This window comes from Capra hircus, chromosome 18 (genome assembly GCF_001704415.2).
Source record: "Capra hircus breed San Clemente chromosome 18, ASM170441v1, whole genome shotgun sequence".
Classification (NCBI taxonomy): Eukaryota; Metazoa; Chordata; class Mammalia; order Artiodactyla; family Bovidae; genus Capra; species Capra hircus.
Genome location: NC_030825.1, coordinates 51,710,239 through 51,726,766, shown reverse-complemented (window position 1 = coordinate 51,726,766; position 16,528 = coordinate 51,710,239). Strand labels below are relative to the sequence as shown.

Here is a 16,528-nt window from a genome sequence, read left to right as displayed (position 1 = left end):
CATGACTGAGCTACTTCACTTCACTTCACAGACCTCCTCGTGGGTGTGCCTTTTCAGCTACTGACACTGAAGGAAGGGGCTGTGACCAGGCAGCCTGGAGGAGCCTCATTAAGGGTCGAAGGGGCCGGGGGAAGACTCTCTTCTCATTTTCCCTGAGGGCAGAGGGATCTCCTAGGGATGGGGATGAGAAGCTTGGAATAAGTCAACAGTGCAACAAGCAGGACAGGTTCCATTACTGTTTTTTCACTTCTGAATAAATTGTTTCTGTATCTTTTGGAGATGGGGAGGCTGAAGTTGCTTTATTTTTTAATTCCTGGGCATTGAAGTTCAGGGAGGAATATTCAACTTCATCAACCTGAAAGGCAGGAGCAGCAGTCAGTTAAATCAGCATCATAGGCCAGACCCTCACCTTGTCCAGGGTGACTCAGCACCCCATGCTCTTACCACTTTGAAACTTTTAGCTTCAGAGAAGGGCTGCTATTACCTATTTTCTCTGCTTAGTAACATCCTATTGAATAATCATTAGAACATTATGGATGATTATGGAATTCTACAATGGAATACGATGGCATCGCAATAAGAATAAATAGACAATAAAGGCACACAACCATATGAATGAATCTTGCAAAACAATTTTGAATGAAAGAAGCCAGACGCACGTTACACAGTGTGTTTTTCAGTTATATAAGCACATAATCAGGTAAAAGTAATCTAATGCCTTGGAAGTGAAGATAGTCCTTACTCTTCAGAGGGAAGCAACTGGGGCACTGTGTGTGTGTGTATGTGTGTGTGTGTGTGTGTGTGTGTGTGTGTGTGTGTGTTGAGGGGGGTTGATTTTTAAGAAATGATTGGGTACTGTTTACATAGATATGAACAACTTGTGGAAACTTACTGTTAAAATTATTAAGTTGGTCGAAAAGCTCACTCAGGTTTTTCCATAACATCTCACGAAAAAACTCAAACAAACTTTGGTCAACCCAATACTTACGACTGAAGCATTTTTCAGTTTATATGTGTATTCTGTTGAAGATTAAGATGAGAAAAATTCAGTAAAAGTATTAGAAGGTAAAGGAATCAAGACCTCAGGTCTATAAGATTGGGAATGATCATTTGTCAGTAAGAGCAGAGTCAGACTGGAGGCAGAAGAGGGAGGATGATCTAGTGTCTTTCTTGCTCTGGCCTCTGTGCTGAGTGCTTTACCTTGGTTATGTCATTTAATTCCTTGACCTCCTCTGCGAAGTAGGCAGCACACCCATTTTACAGAGGACTCAGCTGAGGCTCTGTGAGGTTAAGTTACTTGTCCATGGTCCCAGCCAGGATCAAGCCCAGTGAGGTGGACTCATGGGAGTAATGCTTCTTTGTTGCTGCAGTGAGAAACTTTGACCCAAACTTGATGTCACATTTGTGTCTACAAGACTAACCCATTCTACAGAGAGATATTTCCATGAGAAAAGGAGCCAGTGAAACTGGCTGTGCTTACCTTTGCAGGTAAACTGTCAGAATAACCTTGACCTGGGGAAATAAAGGAGAGTCATCAACCCATGAAAATGCAGAGTTGCCTTATGGTCTCCGAACAGGCTGTTCCTAAGCTGATGTGACTTCTAGCTGAAGGAGGTGGCAGGTGGTGGCAGGGTTGGGGGCCCACGATTAAGACAAGGATTTCACTTCCCTTAGTCTGTGGTCCAGAGCCCAGTCATTAGACCGAGGTGGTGGTGGGGCAGGGTGGGGTTGAGGGGAGGCCTCAGTGCACTTCTGAAGATTTCTGCCAGTTCACAAGGCCTGAGTTTTGCCCAGGTATGTCTCACAGGTGTGTGTCTCGGAAGCAGGCTCCAGAGGCAGGAGGGGCTGAGGCCCACAGCACCCAGGGCACCAGAGGCAGGGAAAGTCTCACCATAGGAGATGCCCGCATCCATGACAGAGGCAGGAGGGGGAAGGAGGCAGGATGAGGAAAGGGCTCCTGGAAGCTCGGCCATCCCACGGCTGCCTGGCTGGTGTGGCCTCAGAGGGGCCATGTCTCTGGGACTCTTACATGACTAGGAAGGGTGTGAGGACCTGTGCCAGACTGAGGGTGGGGACTGAGATCACCTCTCATATTTCAGAGGGTAGGGATTCCCTGGTCAGTCAGGGCACGTGGTGGAACAAACCAGCTCTCACTGAGTGAGTGGCTCTACTTACTGTGGTTGTGATCTGAGGATTTGTGCTCTGTGAGATCGCGCTGGTCACTTGCCCTAAATAAATATCAGACACAGTGACTACTATTCCCAGGCACAGGATCTTTGCTCCTTGAATTAGGAAGCACAATGTTGGCATGATTCCCTGGGGCTCCTCCATGTTCATTTTTACCTTGGTTGGTCCTCTTTCCTCCTAGGACCTCTGTCTTCGATCTACCCATTACCCTTTCTCATGGTTACTCCTCTCTGGTTTACTGGTTCTTCAGAACATTTACGGCCATTCATCTCAACTGCTTCTATTTCTACCCGGACATCTGTTCCCTTTTGTAGGTAGATGCTGGTTATTTCTCACTTTATTGCCCAGGAGGCCTTGGGTTGTTCCTGCTTTTCTTAGGTTCTCTTCCAGTCCTGTCCCTCCCTCCTCCTGCTCTTGCGGTTGACACAGCACAGGACTCCCTTCCTCCTGCTCCTCCTTTCATGTCCTCATTAGTTTTCCTTCTTGGACCTTGGTTTCCCTGCCTGGGACAGAGGAACACAATTGGCTCTGCCTCCTCTAAACCAGATGGAGGTGGGAATAGCCATGTCCAAGAGAGAGGAGGGTACAGGAAACATGAAGACCAGGGAAGAGGAGACCCATAAGAATCAGTGCCGAGAAGCAGGAAGATTGAGAAGCAGACCTAGGCCAGGGACAGAGACGAAGTCTCCTCCCCTCTCCCAAGCAGGGCAGTCAGCCTCGGAGGAAGCAGAGCAAGGGGAAAGGCGGCATACCCGCTTATAGTCTTGGTGTACACAAAATACCCCAGGGCTGCTATCAGAGCCACCCCAGCCACGGCGCCAATCACGATGCCGACAATGGCGCCCACTGAGAGGTCAGAGGAGCTTTCTGGTGTCAATTGATCTGTTGTGGAAAGAAAAGAGAAGAATGAATGAAGGTGACATTATTTTACAGTGGGAGGGGCTCTGGGAAATAACTCAATATGAAATAGTCTCTACTTGTTCCTTCAAGGTATAAACTTTCTGGGGAAGGTTGCTGTGAGGTGACTAACCGACTATATCCTTGTGATTTTTTCCTCTCTGATTGTATTTCTAGGTTGGTGACCACGTTCCTCAATTCCAACCTGGCTTTCCTGCACTCATATATTTGAAGTCTTTGGAAATGTAAGAAGGACTGATGATGGTTGTTTTAGCATGTTATAACTTCCCATCTTTTCATGGTTACATCTTTATCTGGGTACCAGGTATGGCTGCCATGAATATGCACCTGTTAGGTGTCTTATGAAAGTGTTAGTTCCTCAGTCATGTCTGACTCATTGTGACCCCATGTAGTCCACCAGGCTCCTCTGTCCATGGGATTTCCCAGGCAAGAATACTGGAGTGGGTTGCCATTTCTTTCTCCTGGGGATCTTCCTGACCCAGGGATCGAAACCAGGTCTCCTACATTGCAGCCAGATTCTTTACCATCTGAGCCATAGGAGGTGTCTTATGGTGGGGACTTAATTGATGGAAGGCCCTCTGAATTCACTACCCCTTTACACAGAGACTATCCTTCACACAGGTTTCCAGCAGGAATATGAACTCAATCCCAGTTCTGTGAGAAATAAATTTTTTTGTGTGATGGGTGACTTTTAATTCAAGGGCTCCTTGCCAGCTTTGCAGATATTCTCTTAGAACTGCACTGCAGCCTGAAACTTCCTCCTTCCTAGGGATCCAGTGTGCATCCTGGTCTGAGGACCCTCCCAGGCTCCTCCCACTCCTGCCTCACTTTCTTTCACAGGCATTTGCCGCAATGAATGTCTTAGATGTCTAATCCTATCTTGGCTGCATCTCACGGAGTGAAAACTATCATACTAGACATGAAACCTTGTACTCAAACCCCCTGTTTCCTCTCTTCCATATTTAGTAAGTAACGTGCTCCTGTGGTTCTTTATGCTTTCCTTCCCCAAATATATAAAACACCTTTTGTCTCCTTCTTCCTTTTTACTTCAGTGGTCCTCACCGTTCAACTCAAGACTGAAAATTAATGCTAATGTTAGCTATTGTTATGATGTACATACTCTGTGCAAGGCTCTGTGCTATATATTTCCCAAATATCTCATTTAATTCATATAATAACCCTGTCAGATAGACATTATTTCCATTTTATAGATGGAAAATCTGAGGTTTACAGTGGTGGAAACCCTAAAGCCATATGGCTAATGAGATGTGGGTCTGGAGTCAAGTAGTCCTAGAAATACCGGGCTTTATATAGCCTAACGAAGCTGGGAAGATCCCCTGGAGAAGGAAATGGCAACCCACTCTAGTCTTCTTGCCTGGGAAATCCCATGGATAGTGGAGCCTGGCCAGCTATAGTCCATGGGGTTTCAAAGAGTTGGACAGGACTTAGTAACTAAACAGCAGCAACAACAGTGATAATAGTAATAATTATAGCAGCTAAATTTGTGTGGGTATTTTGCTAAGGGTTTCGTTGAATATTACATTAAATCTGTGAAAAAAATGCCATAAAGAAGGTTCTTTTATTGCAGTTCTCACTTGAGGAATCTGAGACTCAGAGAAGTTAAGAATCTCGTGCTAGAATTTATAAGTGTAAATGCTTATATTTTTAAAAAAATCTCAAATCAACAACCTAAATTTACAACTTAAGGGACAAGAAAAAAGCTAAACCTGAAGCTAGCGGAAGGAAGGAAATAATTATAATTAGAATGGAGATAAATATATTAGAGGATGGAGAAACAGTAGATAGAATTAGTAAAACCTGTATTTTGTTCTTCAAAAAGATTAACAAAACTGACAAATCTTTAACTAGATTCACTAAGAAAAAAAGAGAAAATTCAAATTTTAAAAATCAGAAATGAATGTGGAATCATTACTACTAATTCTACAAAAATAATATGAAGTATAAGAGTACTAGGAATAATCCTATGCTAACAAATTGGATAACTTCTGTGAAATGAACAAATTCCTGGAAACATGAGAGCTACCAAGATGTAATCATAAAGAAATAGAATATATGACTAGACATATAAAGTAAGGAGGTTAAATAAATACAATCATTTGACAAAAACCCACTAACCTTTTATGATAAAACACTCAAAACTGGGAAAAAAAGGAAACCATCTCAACATGATAAAGGCCATATATAAAAACCCCACAGCTAACATCATCCTAAATGGTGAAAGAGTGAACATTTATTTTCTGAGATCAGGGTCATGACAACAATGCCTGCTTTTTCCAATTCTATTCAAAATAGTATCGGACATACTAGCCACAGCCAAGAAAAAGAACTAAAAGACATCCAAATTGCAAAAGAAGAATGAAATTATTTCTGTTTGGAGATGACATGACCTTATATATAGAAAATGATAAAGATTTCCCAGAAAACTGTTAGAACTAATACACAAGTTCATCAAAGTTGAAGGATACTAAATTAACACATAAAGATCAGTTGCTGTTATATACAATAAAATATTCAAAAAGGAAGTTAAGAAAATTTTATTCTATTTTGATATTAAAAATAATATCAAAAAGAACAAAATACTTAGGAATTAACAAGATTGATACATTTAGGAATTATAAATAAACACTACTGGAAGACATTAAAGAAGATATAAACGAGGAATGGATAAAGATGTGGTACATACATGTACCCTGGAATACTACTCAGATATTAGGAGAATGAAATAATCCCATTTGCAAAAACATGGATGGACCTAGAGAGTCTCATATGAAGTGAACTAAGTTGGACAGAGAAAGACAAATATCATATGCTATCACTCACAAATGGAATCTAATTTTAAAAAGTGATACAAATGAACTTATTTACAAAACTCAGGCAGATGCAACATATTTACAAGACAAACGTATGGCTCCCAAAGGGGAAATGTGTGTATGTGGGAATAAATGAGGAGCATGGGGTTACTATACACATACTGCTGCTGCTGCTGCTGCGTCGCTTCAGTCGTGTCCGACTCTGTGCGACCCCATAGACGGCAACCCACCAGGCTCCCCCATCCCTGGGATTCTCCAGGCAAGAACACTGGAATGGGTTGCCATTTCCTTCTCCAGTGCATGAAAGTGAAAAGTCAAAGTGAAGTCGCTGTTGTGTCTGACTCTGAGCGACCCCATGGACTGCAGCATGCCACGGTAGCATATTCACAACAGCCAAAAGGTGGAAACAATTTAAAAGACAATCAACTTATGAATGATAAAATGTTGTATATACATACAAGGGAATATACTTCAGCCTTTCAAAGGAATGAAATTCAGATATATGCTATAATATGGATGGGACCTGGAAGACATAATGCTAATAAGTGAAATAAATCAGACCCAAAGAGATAATTATAATATTATATGATTCTACTACTTTGGCCATCTGATGCAAAGAGCCAACTCATTGGAAAAGACCCTGATGCTGGCAGGAGGGCAGGAGGAGAAGGGGATGACAGAGGATGAAATGGATGGATGGCATCATCGAACTCAATGGACATGAGTTTAAGCAATCTCTGGGAGATGGTGAAGGACAGGGAAGCCTGGTGTGCTACAATCCACGAGGTTGCAAAGAGCTGGACACGACTGAGCGACTGAACTATAACATGATTCCACTTATACAATATAACTATCATAATCAAATTCATAGAGACAAAGAAAGTAGAATGGTGTTTGCCAGGGTTTGAGGTGGGGGACTTCTAGAAGTTATTGTTTAAGGAGTACAGAGTTTTTAATAAGATGAAAAAGTTCTAAATGGATAGTGGCAATGTGAATGTACTTAATGCTACTGAGCTGCAGTCTTAAAAATGGCTAAAATTACATAGTTTATGTATTCTTCACATTAAAAAAAATGGTAACAGGAGAATAAAAAACAACGAATCTTGTGAAAGTTACACGAAAATGCTAAACCCAGGAGAAGAAACTATTTGATTTAGAGATTGAACTGTTACTCATCCTGCCGCCTGTTTGCTGTGTGCGTGTATTCAGTTGCTCAGTCATGTCTGACCCTTTGCAACCCCATGGGCTGTAGCCCACCAGGCTCCTCTGTCCATGGGATTTCCCAGGCAAGAATACTAGGGTGGGCTGCCGTTTCCTCCTCCAGGGGATCTTCCCAGGCATCAAACCTTTGTCTCCTGCATTGCAGGCGGATTCTTTACCACTGAGCCATCTCGGAAGACCTGTAGTGGTCTCATTTGATATTCTGCCCACCATGACCTCTCTCCATTTTGCACACGATCGTTAGAATAATCCGCCCAGAAAGATATAGCATGAGGCAAATGGTCACTTACATTTCACATGTAGCCTGAGGGGGTTGCTTCTATTGGAGTTGCCCCTGTTGAAGGCCTCACACTGATAATCCCCAGTGTCCTCTCTGCTGACAGGGTCTATGGTGAGGGTGCTGTTGTCTGAGGACAGTGTCATCCTCTGTGCGAGGAGGAGGCTCTGGCCTTTGAAGAACCAGCGTATGGAGACCCCAGTCTCATCTGTGAGGCAGGTCAGGACCACGGGGCCCTCGTGTTCTGTGATTGTGGTGTTGCTGGCTTGGAGGGAGGGCTTTGCCACTGGGTCTGTGGAGAGAGAGAGGGGTGACTGCTGAGAGTGGGTTGGGGGCCTGGGCCTTGCTCCCTCTCAGAGATCTCAGCCAGCCCCAGGCCCCAGTGACCTCTGTAAAGGTGACCCAGAGGATGGCCTTGAGTCTGTGATCAAGGTATGGAGTCTCTCTTCCCTGATGATCTGTAAGGAGAGGACGGTGCCTCCTCTCTGACCCCCAGATACCCGGGGACGACCCCTGACCGATCTCCCTGGACATCTCTGTAGTATCAGCACCGGGATCCTCTTCTTAGCCCATATGTCTAACATCCTCATCATCAAGTGGAGTTTTTTAATTAACTTTCCTGGACTTTTCCCCACAATTTTCTGCGACTATAAAAAAATTCAGGGACTTCCCTGGTGGTCCAGTGGCTAAGACATCACACTCCCAATGCAAGGGGCCTGGGTTTGATCCTTGGTCCGGGAACTAGATCCCACATCCTGAAACTAAGAGTTTTCGTGCCACAACTAGAAGATCTCACATGCTGCAACTAAGACCCAGTGCAGCCAAATAAGTAAATAAAGATACATAAATTGAAAAAAATTCAGTCCCCAGTATGTAAAATAGCTAGCTAGTGGGAAGCTGCTGTATAACACAGGGAGCTTAGCCTGGTGCTCTGTGACAGCCTGGGTGGGGGATTGGGGTTGGCAGGGAGCCTGAAGAAAGAGGGGACCTTATGTATACTAATGGCCGATTCACACTGTTGTATGGCAGAAACCAGCACAACACTGTAAAGCAATTATCCTCCAGTTAAAAAAAAAAAAATCAAGTCCCATTCCTTATTTACACTTCCGTGAAGGCAGGCCTGCCAGCTCTATGTATCTCTGGGGCCAAGGGGACTTTCCAGAAAGTGGGGGAGGCATTCAGTTTCTGTTACGTAAGTTCTTATGGCCCAGCTCAGTGTTCCTAGACTGTGTAGAAGAGTTAAATATCTCTCTGAGCCCGGGACAGTCTTGTTTTACAGTTTCCCAACAATAACTACCCCTTCATTTTCACTCATCCTGAGTCTGAGACATTAGCCTGTTTCTCCTATCACATGCTGGTGACCCTGAGCCTTTCAAGACAGAGCAGTCCATCCCCTCCCAGTCTTGGCTCAAGGCTGGGCCTGCCTGGGCTTGCCTGGGACAGGAAGTCAATTCCAGCCTGGGTGTTCAAAGGTAAGGGTCCACGCACTTGGACCTGAGAGGGATGGGTACGGCCTGGCTTCTGGCACTGTAGATTCAGCCAGGAGGCCTGGACCACATAGGAACAGAGGTTACTCACAGACGACATTCAGGGTGAATGGGTCACTGCGGCTGACACTCACTGGGTTCCGGGCTTCGCACACATAGGGTCCTGTGTCATTCCTTGTCACATTGAACACAGTGAGAGTCCTCTTGTCCTCAGACAGTTCCAGCCTGGTGCTGTTGGGGAGGCTCTGATTGTTGATCCACCACATGTAGGAGGTGTTCTGGGTCTCAGCTCCACATGTTAACACCACGGTGTCCTCGTGCTCCCTGGGGTTGGAGTTGTTGCTGATGATGACGGGTGTGGACAGCACCGCTGTGCAGATAACAGAGAGAACATTGCCCCTTTTATATACTGGGTTCCTCTAAAAGCATTTTCAATCAGGGTTGCAATCTCTCCTCTCAGCCAGACTGTGCCCTTAAAGAATAAGGCAGGTCTGTGTATCATGAGAAATGCATGAACATCTGAGCTCAGAGAGTGTGAGGCCATCTGCTCTTGTGTCTGGAAGAAGCACAGACTTCCTCAAGTATCAGTCAAGTATCAGAGTTTGATAGCAGAATCCCAGGCCTGCAAGTCTGAGACCACTTGCTTCCTCTTTTAGTTTTTCACTGACCAGGTGACTGCCTGCCTGGCCCTGGGGTGCTCACCTGGACTGTGCAGGTCCTGAGTCCCTTCAAGCTGCACAGACCTACATTGCCTGATGGAGACATGTCTTCACCATCTCCTCAATTCCCAAGGTTTCCTAAAGATGGGTAACGATGGGCTTTCCCCTAGTCCTTAAACCCCAAGAAGACTGGGCAGCACAGCCTGGAACTGGGTGTTTGAGCAGGAATAACACACGGGGACGTCCCTGGTGGCTCAGTGGTAAAGAATCCGCCTGCCAGTGCAGGACACATGGGTTTGATCCCTGATACGGGAAGATCCCCCGTGCCATGGGGTAACTAAGTCCGTGCTCCACAACTACTGAGCCTGGATTGTAGTACCTGGGTGCTGCAGTCACTGAGGCCCGTGCGCCCTAGAGCCCATGCCCCGAAACAAGGGAGGCCGCCACAGTGAGAAGCCTGTGTACTGCAACGAAACATAGCCCTCACCCCCTGCAGCTAGAGAGAGCTCATGTGTGGCAACGAAGACCCAGCAGAGCCACAAAGAAATAAATAAATGGACATTGAAGTTTAAAGAAAAAGAGGACAGAATGAATCAGAGGGCAAGTCTGAGTCTCTGTCTCATAAAGGGAGAAATGATCTAAATGAGCAGAAATGATATGTGCTTAGTCGTTCATTCTTGTCTGACTCTCTGCGACCCCATGGACTGCAGCCCCCCAGGCTCCTCTGTCCATGGGATTCTCTAGGCAATAACACTGGAGTGGGTTGCTGTGCCCTCCTCCAGAGGACCTTCCCAACCGAGGGACTGAACCCAGGTCTCATTGTAGGCAGATTCTTTACTGTCTGAACCAGCAAGGAAGCCCAGAAATGATATGTGTTCTATTAATAAAGTTAGAGGAAGAGGTCCCTCTCACCAAATCAGGCAAATGAGAAGGGGGCCCACCACAGGCGTGTGGCATGCTTTTTTTTTTCTGCCTCAGAAAACACAACTAAGTGTTTGATCAAATTTGTCTGAATCGGGCCAAGGCTAAGTGAAAAGACGGTGGCTCGGGCCCCTCATCGTCGGAGAGCATCCCATCCTATGATAAAGGTGGCACCCTGAGGACACATGGGCGATGAAGTAGGCAGCAAAGCAATCAGAGGCACAGGACTGCCAGTCCCATCCTGGGAAGGCCTCGGGAACCCCTGAGAGGAGCTGGAGGCCACATCAGGACAAGGTTGTGAGTCACAAGTGAAAGAGGTGAAGTGAGCCCGTGATCCCCTGGGGACTGCACACCTGCCTTTCTGCCTTCGGCTTCCTGCTTGAGTCACGTTAGGGAATCGATCAGTGAGGGGGGCTACGTATCCTTGTCACGTGGCATGATTCCACTGGCTGACACCATGGGGAGAAAGACCCCAGGACCAAGGCAAAGCTGAAGCTCATTCTCCTGGTGACCTGGGGATAGTGGCTTGTGTTGGAGCCCCACAGAGGCTGCTGCTCCCAGATTTCTGAGTCCTTTACTATCGCCTGGGAGGGTGCGCCTGGCCACAGGCCAGGATGGGAACAGGGAAGTCAGTTATTTGGGGAAATATCTGTGGAAGTCTTAAGGGTTTGGGGTGGAGGTGCTTCCCCAGTGGCTCAGCTGGTAAAGAACCTGTCTGCTGATGCAGGAAGCGTGAGAAACACGAGTTCGGGAAGATTCCCTGGAGAAGGAAATGGCAACCTGTTCCAGTATTCTTGCCTGGAGAGTTCCACAGACAGAGGAGCCTGGCAGGCTACAGTCCATAGGGTCACAAAGAGTCAGATATGACTGAGCAGCTAACACTTTCACTTTCACTGCCAGTATTCTTGCCTGAAAAAATTCTATGGACAGAAGAGCCTGGCGAGCTCCCACAGTCCCTAAGGTTGCAGTCAGACATGACTGAATGAACAAGCGTGGGGTGCAGGGGCTTCCTCAGCGGCTCAGCTGGGAAAGAACCTGACGGCCAGTGCAGGAGATGCAAGCGACGTGAGTTTGATCCCCGAGTTGGGAAGATTCCCTGGAGAAGGAAATGGCAACTGGCTCCAGTATTCTTGTCTGGAAAATTCCATGGACAGAGGGCAAACAGTCAAACATGACTGAGAGTGCACGCAGGAATCTAAGGGCGGGGTGCTGTGCAGAGCAGGGCCAGTCCCGGCTGAAATGAAGGAGGAAGGTGAGAGACACGGGAAGAGCAGGGAGCGAGAAATGTCCATTTACAAGCGATTTCAAAGCAGGGGTTTCAAGTGACTTCAAACATCCAGAGGTCCAAGAGCCCCACCACTGCCCAGAAGCAGGACCCCTGCCCCCGACTCCTGGAAACCCTCCCACGGCGGAGCAGCCCCACAGTCACCATGAGACTCGGCTCCCAGTGCGCTTTAGGGGCAGGTGATCAGGGTATAAAACACGGCTCCCCTCCCTGGAGAGACAGGAGGCAGGCATGGCCAGAGCCTCCTAGGACTCTGCATCCAGATTCCAGCGCCTGAAGAGATCACAGATCATTCATCCGTCCTTATTCCTTCCACCCTTCCCTCCCCAAGGAGACACTGAGAGCCCGTTGCCTGTCAGGCCCTGCGCTGGCTGCAGGTATAGACTGGGGAGTGAGGAACTGAGTCCTTTCCATTTTACTCCAGTGGGAGTGACACCCAGCACCTCCAGTAACCAGCAGGTACATGATCTCTGGTTCACTCAGTGCAAGGAGCTTGTCCATCGGCTACCTAAGGAGGGGAGGCCTGGACATTCCTGTCACTGATTTGAGTGTTGATGCAGGTAATTTGCAAGAATACTGGACTGGGTTGCCAGGCCCTCCTCCAGGGCATTTTCCTAACCCAGTGATCGAACCCGTGTCTCTTACATCTCCTGTATTGGCAGGTGGGTTCTTTACCACCAGAGGCCACCTGGGAAGCCCTAGTTCCAGAGTAAATGGGATTAATTGTCCATTTCCCTTGACTTTTCACACTAGAATCTCCCTCTACTTGAGGATGCCCAAGAAGAAAGGATCTGAACCAACGCTTGGTTTCTGGGTTCCTAGATAAGGCCCCTGGGAGGGAGGAGAGAGTGGGGCTGTGATGTTGGCCTGACCCTTCCACACATATTTCCCCTGACTGGCCACTCATGGTCTGTGTGACTCTGATCCACTGACTGAAGCTCCCTATATTTTACTGAGCTTGTCTTCAGTAAGACAGAATAAATGGTAAATGGTGTCAGGAGCACCATGTTGTCTGTGTATTAACCTTAAATCATTAATAATTAGCTGGTCTAAAGCTGGACACAGAAACTGTGTCTAGGGACTTCCTGGTAGTCCAGTGGTTAAGAATCTGCCCTGCAATGCTAGAGATGCGGGTTCTGTTGGTTTTGGAGCTAAGATCCCACAGGCCTTGGAGTAACTTAAGTGGAGCAACAAAGCCTACAAACCACAGCGAAAGATCCTGTATGATGTAATGAAGACCTGATGCAACCTAATAAATAAGTAAGTAAGTATTTTTTAAAAAGAAAACCCTGCCTCAACTATTATTTGGGTCCACAGGAGAGGGCTCCCTGGGCTGCCCGCTGCAGGGTGAGGAGCTGCCGGATCGTCTTCTTTCCTCTGGTCCTTCTTGGGGACGCTGACCTTCCTCTGCAGTCTCCTCTGACCCCCAGGGGGTCGGCTAATGGCGTGGGGACCCAGCCTAGCCTGCTCTCCATGCTGAGTCTCAGGGAAAGGACTGGACTCCACCCCTGCTCAGACGAGGCTCTTGGGGCTGAGCCCTGGCCAGTGACCTGCTGAGAAACCTTGGCCTCAGGAATCTGGGGAATCATCCGCCCCAGTCAGCCCTGCCTGGGAGGCCAACACCCACCAGCGGCACAGGTTCCCCACAGTCGCTGGAGCTGGAACCCTGGGACGGGGTCTGGAAGGGGCTTCCCCGTGGGCCTGAGCTGCTCTGTCAGGGTCCCTCAGGCCAGGGCCCTGCTGGTCCTGCAGGATCTTCCTCAGGGTCATGGTCGCAGGGAGGGAGCCGGGGGGGCTGGACTGAGAGTGCTCTCCCTCTGCTGAGCCCCTCCCGTCAGACCGGCCTCCTTTCTGCAGTGTCTGCAGGGCCCAGATCCCCAGAGTGGAAGTCGGACCCTTTGGAGTTTGTCTCCACAGTGTGTGCCCTGCACTGAATGTTCAAACCCCAATACGGGACATAACGTAGAGGGAGATGGAGGCGCCATCCGGGTCTGTTAGTCCTGCGGAGTGTGAACAGAATTCACCTCACCCAACACCCCGAGGTCAGAGAGGAAGCACTCACGGTGTATGTGGAGGTGTCCAGTCTGTCTTTCTGTCTGTAAATCCTTCTTTGTAACGAGCAGGGTGTAGGATCCTGTGTCTTTCTGGGTGACGTTCCGGATCAGCAGGGTTCCGTTGGGGTAAAGTGTCTCCCGTCTGCTGTACACAGGCCCATTGGTAGTTGCATTAGTGTCTACCCTATATGATGCAATTAGCTGGGTGTTTTCTACCCTTTCTCCTCTGTACCAGCCATAGCCTAGAGGATTCTCTGACACGTTGCGGACAAGTAGAAGAACATCGGACCCTTCTGCAGCAAGGGGGGGCACCGTTTCAATAGTAGGCTGGGCAGTGGTGGGTGGGGTCCAGAAAGTTAAGAGTGAGACTAGGAGGGAAGAGAGAGAAATCGGTTAATATTGTGACCTGTGTGGGGGATGGGAAAATGGTGCCCTGGGTCCTGAGCTGGTCTCCTCATCCCTCAGCCTTAGTGTGGGTGTGTGTGCATGTTTGTGTGTGTGTGGTTCAAGGTCAGCAGCATGACCCCCGTCACTTCAGCCCTTCTGGGCTCGTTTTTTCCTCTGCTTCCCCAGCTGTCCCTGGCTCACCCCCTCGCTGCCCTCACACGCCTGCTCACACTCAGGGGCCTCTTGGGAGATGACCCCACAACGACCAGCTGCTGTAAAGACCCTCCGTGCTCACTGCTGACCCTTCCCCGCTCCGGTTCATGCGTGACGCCTGGAGCACCTGCCAGCACACTCTCCATCTCTCTGCTTGTCTGTCTTCCTCCCCACAGAGCGCGGGCTCCGTGAGGGCAGGGGCTTGTCTGATCCTGCTTGAAACCCAGGGCCTGGACCAGGCTCCAGACATTAGTACCTGGGGATGAAGGAAGGAGAGTTCCCAGGAATTCCACAGCCTGGTTTTGTCAGTTTCTAAGGGTGCCGCGTAAGGACAGTGTTTACTGTCCCGGTTATGTGTTTTTCTGTAGTGACACCCAGACATAAATTATTATTATCATCATCAGTTTTCAACAATCACTGCTCAGTGAAGAATAACTGATAAAACCTACAGCAGTTGAGTCTTCCTGCCCCTCACCAGCTCTAGCTCATGCAGAGTCCCCTGTGGCTGAGCCCCCTCTCCCCTGGTCCTCTGTCCTCTGCCCTCAGGTCTGAACAGAAGCCCTCTGTCCCCTCTCAGAGCCCCGTCTCCCCCAGGGACCAGCCAGGCTCTCGTTCTCCAGTCTCTGCCCCCTCCCTGAAAACTGTCCCCTCTCACCTGCCAGCAGGAGCCTGCTCCAGGGGACATGCCGCCTGCTTGCAGGGCCTGACGGGGGCTCCATGGTGCCTGCTGTCTGCTGTGTCCCTCTCTCTGTGAGGAGAACTTCCTCTCCAGAAACGCTCACAAGCCCTGCAGTCCTTGTGTGAGCTCTGCTATCCTTCCCTCTGTGTGCTGGGCCTGCCGGGGCAGGAGCACTTCGCTGGGTCACGTGGCCCAGCCCCATGGGGCGGGGTCTCTACCCGGAGCCCACACTCTCCCCTCCCCTCTCATTCCCGCCTGCCTTCTCTCTTCTTCCCTCTTCCCTTTCTGTTACATTTCATTTGCCTGCAAACTGCGGCTGTTTCTGCCTTTTGCAGCTTGACTTCTCACCCTAAACACGCACACACATACACAATTTCCCCCGTTGTTGGGGAGAGCACCACCCCGGGGCTCAGTGTCCTGGGCGTTCCGCCATAGGTCTCAGTTGGGGGGTGCACAGTCAGCCTCCCCACTTCCACAGTCTCCAGTCTCATCTTCCCCTTCTGGCTTTCTTTCCCCTTCAGAGCAGGAGCCTGGGGGGTGGGGAGGAGGTGCATCAGGAACTCTTGTCACAGGGACGTTATCCCCATGGTGCATGGGAATCACCTGTGGAGCTTCGTGAAGACTTTGAACCCAGGAGGCACCTAAGAAAAGCTGCTTCAGCAGCCGCACAGGTTACGTGGTTGCCCAGCATGGCTGAGACTCCAGAATGTGGGGTGGGAGCAGCCTCTCCCAAAATTCTATGCACAGGGAGGGTCTGCAGATACTATTAAAATGCAGAGCCTGACTCAGCAGGTGTGCGGTGGACCTAAGAGTCTGCATCTAACAAGCTCTCGGGTGATGCTGGCCATACTGGACGGTGGGGCACACTTTGAACAGGAAGGCTGATGGTGACAAGTCAACCAAGAGGCCCACCCACCCCCCCAGTGCCGGCCTCTGCCGTGTTCTGGTCTGGGGTCTGTCAGCACAACACAGACTCCCTGGGGTCTCCAAACCAGGATATTATTTCCCTTTGTAACACTGGGGGCTTCCCTGGTGGCTCAGCTGGTAAAGAATCCGCCTGCAATGCAGGAGACCAGGGTTCAGTCCCTGGGTGGGGAAGATTCCCTGGAGGAGGGCACAGCAACCCACTCCAGTATTCTTGTCTGAAGAATCCCATGGACAGAGGACCCTGGCGGACCACAGTCCATGGGGTCGCAGAGTCAGACTCCACTGTCACGTTGAGGGTCTTCCCAGGGTTCTCAAAGGCTGTGAGAAGGTTGTGTTCTATTCCCACCGAAAGAAAAGGACTGAGGGGCTGGAAAGGGGGCGTGAATAATGCCTGGTGAGAGGGATCCTTCTTTCTCCTTGGGGGTCTAGTGGGGCCACCACTTCCAGGGACACACACTGAAGACCTGAAGGAATGGTAGTTC

The 16,528-nt window shown here is 48.8% G+C and overlaps 1 protein-coding gene across 6 annotated transcripts; it reads right to left on the bottom strand.

The window, feature by feature from the left end:
• On the bottom strand, positions 223 to 15,280 carry LOC102172184 (carcinoembryonic antigen-related cell adhesion molecule 7). 6 transcript variants are annotated; one of them, XM_013971353.2, is made up of 8 exons: positions 15,096 to 15,280; positions 13,849 to 14,208; positions 9,013 to 9,291; positions 7,448 to 7,726; positions 2,940 to 3,069; positions 2,176 to 2,228; positions 1,481 to 1,512; positions 223 to 355 (listed from the first exon to the last, which is right to left on the bottom strand). In XM_013971353.2, the coding sequence occupies exons 1-8, from the start codon at positions 15,157 to 15,159 to the stop codon at positions 233 to 235; spliced, it is 1,320 nt and encodes a 439-aa protein (XP_013826807.2). In that variant the 5' UTR covers positions 15,160 to 15,280; the 3' UTR covers positions 223 to 232. The 6 variants fall into 6 exon arrangements, 5 of the variants coding, with proteins under 5 accessions (XP_013826807.2, XP_017917983.1, XP_017917985.1 ...); XM_018062493.1 differs by having other exon boundaries at positions 281 to 508; XR_001919501.1 differs by having other exon boundaries at positions 1,481 to 2,690.